Here is a 9518-nt window from a genome sequence, read left to right as displayed (position 1 = left end):
GTGTCTCCCTTTTGCCTCCTGCTGTCAGTGCTGGTGCCACTCCTGGTTTGTTTTTTCCTTCAGATCTAGATAATTTTATGTTTACCTCTATGTCTCTCTTTTGAACGGCTTCCTTTGACAGCTTTTCCTCCTTTATATTGCTCAGAATGCCAATTTATGCTGGGACCCATAATAAAGTTATCTCACTTCCCCTCCTCAGTACTCTGTTAAGGATAGTTGGGATTATTTGAAGTGGGGCTGTATGGGGTATTTGTCCCTATCCCCAGTCAGTGTATTACACACAGTTGATTTATAATATTCATTTATATAATAATTAAGAGTTTTTATTCTGTGTTCTTACAAAGGTGCATGCAGGTTATCATATAAAGTGGTAAACTCATGAATGTGCACTCAGAGCACAGGCTGAGATGGTCACAGAGCTCCCCAAAGCGTGCACTGCTACATACTGCAAAACCACGACCATCCAGGGGAGATACCCAGTTTTTAGAGAGCTCTGTGTCAAATTTACTTTAAAGCACACCGTGTTCCTGGAGGCTTGGTTGGGTAGCTACGAATAAGGTGCCAAGCTTTAGTAAAAACGAGAGGAAGAAAGGAACTGTTCTCCTCAACAGAACCAAGCAGGACAACTTTGCTGGTCCATGTCATTCATTACAATGAAATTCTTGGCCAATAAAACAATGAAAAGCTTTCAAATAAACAATTATAATAAATATTACAGTACAGGACCATTTGTGGCAAAACACATAACATGACAAATAAAGTCAACACACGCTGACAGAATGACAGTACAGTAGATAGCAGCTATTTATTAAAGGTTTGTCACTGAATATACCAAAAACATTTCATACATGACACAGTCATCAATCAACAAAACCAACATGCTCACTGCCTGAGGTACACTGTACACTTTCGTATTATGTGCTCATGTCTACATTATGTTTCATTATTAAAATATGTCTGCCATGACAGCTGACACTGATCCTTCACACCAGTGATGTCACACCTACAGAAAACAGAAAGAAAGAGATCAACATAGCAAATACTTACATCATATTATGTCATTTTAAATAGTGAAGAGTTGCTGCAGCACCTTAAGAGAACTCAAACATCAGAAAACTGTAAAAGTTCATGATCATGTGGTGACAACTGTTGTTATGCCAGGTTTAACTGAATGTAAGAAGTGTTTGTCATCATTTATCAAGGACTCACCATGGGAGTACTTGCACTGTTTGAGCGCCTCACTGAACCCCTCACATAAACTCAGGTCATTCTGGTTGGTGGCACAGTCCAGGAACTGTTTGACCTCAAAGTGGCAGGGGCCTGGCTGGGCTGGAGCGGGCCGGGGGGGCTCCTGGAATGATGAAAGCAAGGAAAGAAGCAAAGAAACACTTAGAATCCAAAATAACCAACAGTTCAGCGACAACTTGACAAGCAAAAGTCAAGGTGTTTTTTCAGTTGACAAGCCTTTCCAGAATGTCTTCAAATATTAGAGAGAGAGAAACAGGTTTATATTTCTAAAAACATTTTTTAGTTAACAAAAAACGCTAAAGTTCTCAAATGTTGAAACACAAGCAGCTGTTCAACAACTTTCCTTTAATGACATACAGTCTAAACTGTCAAAATTACTACTTAAACTGGGAACTATGTGATAACAGAATAAGTAAATAAGATTATGAATCTGAGCTGACTTTTAATGCCAACTTTGATACTGTTTAATAGTTGAATGATATCCCTTTCCAATCAATTGTCTCTCCATATAATAAAATCATGACAAAGTCCTCATCTTGCATGACTCATACTTGTCATATCTAAATGAATCAATACAGCATGTAAGATTTAGGGGGATTTAGTGGTGTCTAGTGGTGAGGATTGCAGATTTCAGCCAGCTGAAACTTCTCCCAAATAGAGTTCTCTCAGGGTTTATTGTTCAGCAGGTTTTTAACGTAAGTCAAATTATCTGCAGATGTCTCCTCTCCAAAACAATCCAAGTGACCGGGTGATTTAAAATAGAAAAAACACTGAATAAAGCAGTTAGAAAATCTGTTTTTCCAATGCTCTCATCATGGAGGGGCCTTTAATTACGGTGGCTGATGGGAAAAGGCAAATACAAACCTAGCACTGGCATTAAAAGCCAGTGCTAGGTTTGTATGTTCTGGTCTACTGTAGAATTGGGCTGTGCAAAATGGGGATCTCTGTAGAGGAGTAGATAAAAATGGCTCATTCTGAGGTAACGAAAACACAACAATTGTTATTTTAAGGTGACTATACACTAAAGAAAACATACTTGCACATACATAACATACATATCCCCCAACATCCTACACACTGGACCTTCAAGACTAAAACTTGTACATATGCATGAATAATATTTTGACAACCACACCACATTTTCCTTTAGAATTTGATGGGGTTTTTTTCTAAGATCAGTTTGTTTTTATAGATAAAAAAAGGAGGTCCAGAAGCAGCAACGCTTCTGGTGATGTTTACTTTAAAGCATGAGTGCTCCTACGTTGATCTCCAGTCTCTAATAATTACAATAATAATGCTTGATCATTTTTTTAAAACTGATCTGCAGGTGTTCTAGACTTCAAATCGTTGGGCCAGGCGGAGAAGATTCTGCCACTGAACAGTTCCAGACAGGCAAGGGGAAAAACACCAAGATAAGACAAACTTTAAACACAACCTGACGTGTTTAAGTCCAGTTCAGATGTCTAGCCATTATAATCCTATGTCTGATTACACTCCGCCTCTTACCTGATATGTGGGCTTGGCTGGCTCCGAACTGCTGCTGCTGCCACCACCACTAAATGCTCCTGTCAGGGCGCTGCCAACTACGTGGCCCACAGCCGAGCCTACTGCCACCCCAGCAGCTGTGGTAGCCATCTGCGCCATGAGGCCTGGACCCTGGGACTGAGCTGGAGCAGGGGCCAGGGAGGAGGGAGGTGGATGAGCAGGGGCCGGAGCATAGGATGGAGGTGGGCTACAAACAGAGCAAAAACCATACAGGCTTGTGAATTAGAGAGGCTTACAGGGACATGGCCCAAGTGTCAACTTTGAAAGCTCTTGTGTGGCATATCACCACCTTTCCTTTCCATTCATCTGTATCAGAAATACAGATTATGAAGTATTAGTAAGAATTATACCTCCATACAACACACTACAATATTTATATTTATCTTATATCAGGCAGGCATTTCTCTGCAACTGAGGCTAAAAAAAACCCTGATTATTTGTTAGTCTATAAAATGTTTAAAATAAGGTCAAATATCTATCACAAGGTGCCAGTGATGTATTCAAATTGCTGGATGTGTTTATAAAAACAAATGTTATAGGTAATCACACTGAAGAAGTAGGAACCAGCTCATGTTGATGACTGTTAGTTGATGATAGACTAAATGATTAAGTGGCTAACTGTCCACACAGGATCAGTTGTCCAGACAGTGTTACCTAACCACCACAGACCTAAAGTTAAGCTGCATCAGTGTTCGATGGTCCACAAACACAACCTTCCAAAGTCCAATTCTGAATTGTGAAATATTTACAAGTATTTTCTAGATGTCTTTTACTTGTGTTTATCATCAGTGTTGCTCTCTGACATTAGTAACCCCCACTTTCATTTACTTGCCACATTATAATAGAGCAAAGCAGAAATATATTCAGGCCAACATCACACAGTAAAACTACACTGTGATGTTGTGTTGGTGAGAGTTTGAGAATTTGTCTAATGTCTGTGTTGTCGTCACTAAAAGACAAAAGGTGTACAGATAAACTGTCACAACTTTTGTCATGATGTTATTTCCATACAACTGAGTGCCATATGTCGGAGCACAGAGATGTAAAGCTTCCAGGAGTCTCCACAGCTCCTCTCCAATAAAACTTGCAAACCTTCGCAGCTCTTTCCTAACTTGCCTAAAAGAAACCTTATCTGTTACACAGTGACCTTGCCGAGACCTAACTTCACTTAGACCCGACATGGTTTCAGTGACTTATGACGCAACAATAATTAGGCTCTACTGTATGTGCTGTCCGGTGTATTATGTCGTTAATAGCATCACTACACACTATCTGAGCTCTGCTGTCTATGTAATATATGTTTTTAAGGCTGAAGTACTTTCTTCAAATAGGAAGACTATCTGCGACATCCCAACAGCACACAGAGTCAGCTGTGCAAGTTATAGTAAATGTATTTACCTGGCAGGAGCTGAGGAACGGCTGCGGCTTCCTCTGGCCATCTCTGAGACGACACTACACTTTGTTTTATTGATAAACCGGACTAAAGACCGGGAGAGCTCTGTTGCCGCTTCGAGAAAGTGCTTTCCACACTGACTGCCCTGCCTGGGTCGCCGCCAGCTGACAGCAGTAGTTTACGTGCACGTGCAACTGACCTTGCGAAGTCGCCGGCTACGTACACAAGTGTCGCGAGACTTAGCGTGCTATCCTAGAATTCCGGAGGTTTTCTTCTGCTGTGAGCTGATTGCAACTGTGGACACACCTCCACCTGCTGGACTGGAGTGCAGGCGCGTCACTACAGACGCTACAGCGTTTGGTTCCTTTTCTAACAAGTTCCTTTAAAATGTTTCAGCCAATTTACCCATCTGAAGAAGAGTTGGAATGATTTAAGCTATAAACACATTATACATGTTTATTTTGGACAGATATGCAAAACTTTAGAAGTAGGAAAATGGGCGCTAATGTACAGATTTATGTATTAGGGATAAGCGAGTATACCATTATCTGTATCTGTGTCTGTAATTGTTTAACCATCTAAATTAACTGTATCTGGGCTTAAAATGGGCGGAGTTTATACCATACGAGGGTGGAGTTTAAATTGAAACTGGGTGGGAACTAATCAGAAGTTTTTATTTTAAGCCTGAAACTAATATAGGTTGAGAATAAGTTGTTGTATTTATTATTTATGGGAAAACTATTTACATACACCAAACTCCAGAATTAATTAATCAGGTCATTTCTGATCAAAAGAGTAAAAGATTAAACACAATTACCCAGATATTGACACATTTTACTCATATAGTAGTTGTATTTGTATACAGTATGTTATCCGTACAGGATATTCGTTTAATCCAAGTATTCGGCTCAGCCCTGTTTAATGTGGTGTTATACTTTATCTTCTATGAGATGGATAGCAATATTACCTGTATCATTCAGCCTCTTATCATTCTTGGGTAAATCCCATATCCACAAATTGAAATGGTCTGACTCCAAACTTTGCTTTGAACGCTTTATTGTTGAACTCAAGCACACAGCACCTCTCTAGAAGACAAAAAACATTACAAAGACTTTCAATATTTTAAAAGAAGTACATTTATTGAACTCTGAAAGGACTTAATGTGAATGGACTTTTAACACCTCTGGCATTTTGTTGTTTTCTCATGACAATTGTTGTATACTTCTGTGTTTTAAATAAAGGTTTTGAAGGAAAAAAGAACCTTCTCTAACAAATTCAAATGCATAACTTCAATACTGTTTCCACATAGCTTTTTCCTCCCATTCTTTGTCTTATCATGCTCAGCCTTTTTGTGTTATTTTGAACACTCATCAAACAAAGAACTCCTAAAGATCATTTATACATCTCTCAAAGCTAATTTGAAGTATTAAAATATATAAATTCATTTACCCAAGTACTGCACTCAAAAATTTAGGAGTTTTTCCATTTCATTCTATTTTATACTAACATTTCAGAAGGACATATTTTACTTTTAAATCCACTACATTTGTGACAGCTTTAGTTATTAGTTAGCTAACTGATCAATACTAAACATAAAGAAGAAAGGCCATGATCCTGTTATAAAAATGTGATGCATTCTTACAGATTAAAAAACCTACCTGGAACACTAACATGCTGCTACATGTTACTACATTAGTCATAACAATAATAATAATAAATTATCCATCTATCTATATCTGTCTGTCTGTCTGTCTGTCTGTCTTATCTGTGTGCCACACTAGCTAGAGATATTGAAGGGATAGACACCTGTACAGCAATCTCTAACAGCTTGATAATTCTTGTCTCATTGTATTTATCATCATATCACCCACACTGAATTATAATATTGTAATATACTTTCAGCTTGCTGGCGCTGCTACGACGTCATTTTATCCTCATCCATAAAGTTACGTCTTATCTGCCTCTACATAAAGTTAAGAGTAAATGGTCCCATTCTATGTACTGTGTTGTGTGGCAGGTGCGCTCCTGGACAGAGGGGGCGCTGTTGTACTGTAGTGCCTACTGGAAAACTACTGTCCTACATTAACGCTGCTGTGCAGCCATCATATCAGAGATATTGGATAAAGCGAGATTTTCTTTTTTTCTTTTTTTTTTGCATTTGTTTTTGGTTTTTGATGTTGTTTTTTATTTAACAGTTTTTATTGGACATGTTGCACATCATTTACAAATGCACACAGTAGCCATCGTGCAATTTCAGAGTGCATTCAACAAAATAAGCCAGGGGGTCATGACACAGAAAGGATTTTTTAAAAAAAAAAGAAAAAAAAGAAAAAAGAAATAAATAAAATAGAAAATAAAAGGAAAAACAAGTATTTAAGGCATATTCAGACTAAAGTCCAGCAGTCAGTCCAAGCATCCTCTCAGATCAAGCATCACATCACAATCCAGCACCACATAAACTGTGTTCAAATACAGATTTTAAGTTTGACGCAAACATTAATTGTTTGTAAGGCCTTATTATTGGTAGATGATTTTATAGATTCTAAGTACTGTTCAAACTCTTTGTATAAAACAGTGAACAGGGGTCTTCTATCTAAAAATCTGCACTTGTGTATATGAATTTGGTTAGAATGACCAGTAGATTTATCATATACGCTTTTTCATGCAATTTCCTATCATTGGGGTAAAAACCAAATAAAACATGCTCATACAATAATACAAAGGCCTTGCAAACCATGTCATTAATAAATTTAACAACATCTTTCCATAATTTACTCGAGAAATGACATTTCCAAAACAGATGAGACACAGTTTCTGGATGGGCTGCACACAGAGAACAATTTATATTTAGATCTTGGATAAAGCGAGATACTCCACTCAGGCAAAGTTATTGAAATGTTCTATAATGACATAAACAGTTATATTTCTCTTAATCCAGGAATGACTCCAAGAATAAATGTTTCTCGTGGAATCAGACAAGGATGTCCCATATCACCCAAACTCTTCATTTTATGCACTCAGCTACTGGCATACTTGATTTTAAATCACTCTGAACTAAAAGGAATTAAATTAAAAAATACAAATTTTGGATTAGTCAGTTTGCTGATGATACGGTATTTTTTTCTAAAGGATAAATCAATAATAGAGAAAGCTTTAAACATAATTTCTATATTTTCCAAAGCATCTGGTTTGAGTTTGAATTTGAACAAATGCGAGCTACTTCCACTATATCCTTGCAGAGATGATGAGATACTGTCCATTCCTGTAAAAAGTGAGGTGAAATATTTAGGAATAAAATTAATTAAAGATGTCAAATTAAGGGAGGAAAGCAATTTTCATGAAAAACTAGAGATTATGAAAAAAAACCCTAAATCATTGGCTTATAAGAGATCTATCAATTTTTGGCCGAAACATATTATCTAAAGCAGAGGGCATATCGAAATTGGTTTATCCATGCCAATCTTTGTATGTTAATTCTCAAAGCATGAAGAAAGCGAACTCCATAATATACAGTTTTATATGGAGAAATAAAACACATTATATTACAAAGTCACATTTGGTTAAAGATACTAATAAAGGAGGTTTTAAAACACTAGATATAGAATCAATGGTAGGGATGTTTAGAGTAAATTGGATAAAAACCTTTCTGTCACAAACTGAATCTATCTGGTTTCATATCTTCAAAAATATATTTAAAAAAGTAGGAGGGTTTGAATTTTTGTTACAATGTGATTTTGAAGTCACAAAATTACCATTGAAATTGTCAAAATTTCATGAACAAGTGTTGAGATACTGGAAAATGATATTTGTCCACAACTTTAGTCCACATGACTCCACCTTGTGGAACAATAGAACAATTACATCAAATAGAAAAACCTTATTCAATCAAAAATGGTGTGATAAGAAAATAATTTTTGTTGCTGACCTGCTGGGTGAACATGGTTCAATCTTACAACTCAACTCTTTAAATGAAAAATTCAACATGAAGTGCTCTTATAGGGAATACAGCAAAATATGTAAAGCTATTCCAGTTCCACTAGTACAGTTGATAAAAAAAATACTATCTCTCATTCCAGTGTACAGATAGTCCTACCAGATATAAAAATTAGACAAATGCTAATTACTGATAAAAAATGCAATAATAAAATAATACGAAAGGTGTTCATGCAGAACTTTTTTATGGTCACGCAAGGGCAACAAACATTAGAATGAGAGAAAGTAATCTAAAAATTGTAAACAATTTTACAAAATATCTGAAATGGCCAATCACCTCAAAAGCCAAAGAATTGCAATTTAAAATTATTAATGGCTATTATCCAGCTGCAGAAACATTAAAGAAAAGGTTTGGATTTGAGGTTGAGCCATGTTGTTTTTGTAATGCGGATTGTGAAACTGCTCAACATCTTTTTTATTCTTGTTCAGTGACATCACTTTTTTGGCAGGATGTTTTTGACTGGTTAGGTAATAAAATAGAAAATATCACACCAACTGATGAACATCAGATTCTTTTATATAAAGATAATTTTCCCAAGGAATTTTCAGAACTGGTCAATATTATTATAATTTTGGGCAAATATCATATGCATTCATGCAGATGGAAAAATAAGGCCCCCTCAATAGTTTGGTTTAAAAACGAACTAAATAATTATTTTTCTTCCTTGAAGCTGTTAAATGTATACATGCCTATTTGTAAACTGAGAGAAATTGCAACAAAATATTTGGTTTTTTGAAGTATAATATGAATGAAGTGCCTTGTTTTCTTCTTTTACTTTTTGTTTAATTTTATTATCTTATTATGTCTACAGCCTTGTTGATTTTATTTATAATGGGAATATCCTTGTATTGTAACGAGAATGCACATGTTCCTATCGAGAGCTTTTGTATATTATTGAAATGTAAATAAAGTTTACAAAAAAAGAAAAAAAAAGATACTCACTCAGCTCACTTCCTGATTCAGTGCAAGGCTATTCAATAGAAGGCTGAGACACGGGATCAAACATGGGGGGATTGCACATGCGCAGTGTAACTTGAGCTGCGATGCTGGAGGGTGACAGCAGGGGCGCTAGATAAAAAGCGCAGGATCCGCTCAAGGAGTGCGCTTGGTGCGGTCTGCTTGGACTTTTGGAAGGCGGCTGCCTGAAATTGTCGGAATTGTCTCTGTCATTCTCACCCACAACGCAGGCCACCAGTGACAGTCCAAAAATAAACTGTGAAAATGACATGCATACACATCCCCCTGATTTCGCGGTCTCACGCCATCTACTGAGCCTTTGAGGAAGTGCAGACCAGATTTTACTGCGCATGTGCAATCCCCCCATGTTTGACCCCCGTG

At 36.9% G+C, this 9518-nt stretch overlaps 1 protein-coding gene across 1 annotated transcript; it reads right to left on the bottom strand.

Annotated features, from left to right (window-relative positions):
* Positions 1 to 780: 780 nt before the first annotated feature.
* Positions 781 to 4400, bottom strand: chchd10 (coiled-coil-helix-coiled-coil-helix domain containing 10). The gene is made up of 4 exons (XM_049572749.1): positions 4192 to 4400; positions 2755 to 2980; positions 1210 to 1351; positions 781 to 1003 (listed from the first exon to the last, which is right to left on the bottom strand). Exons 1-4 carry the CDS (start codon positions 4230 to 4232, stop codon positions 984 to 986), a joined length of 429 nt encoding a protein of 142 aa, XP_049428706.1. The 5' UTR covers positions 4233 to 4400; the 3' UTR covers positions 781 to 983.
* Between the last annotated feature and the right edge of the window lie 5118 nt (positions 4401 to 9518).

The sequence above is a fragment of the Epinephelus fuscoguttatus genome, linkage group LG3 (genome assembly GCF_011397635.1).
Source record: "Epinephelus fuscoguttatus linkage group LG3, E.fuscoguttatus.final_Chr_v1".
In the NCBI taxonomy this organism is placed as follows: Eukaryota; Metazoa; Chordata; class Actinopteri; order Perciformes; family Serranidae; genus Epinephelus; species Epinephelus fuscoguttatus.
The sequence above is the reverse complement of the archived record's forward strand: the minus strand, read 5'-3'. Positions and strand labels throughout refer to the sequence as shown.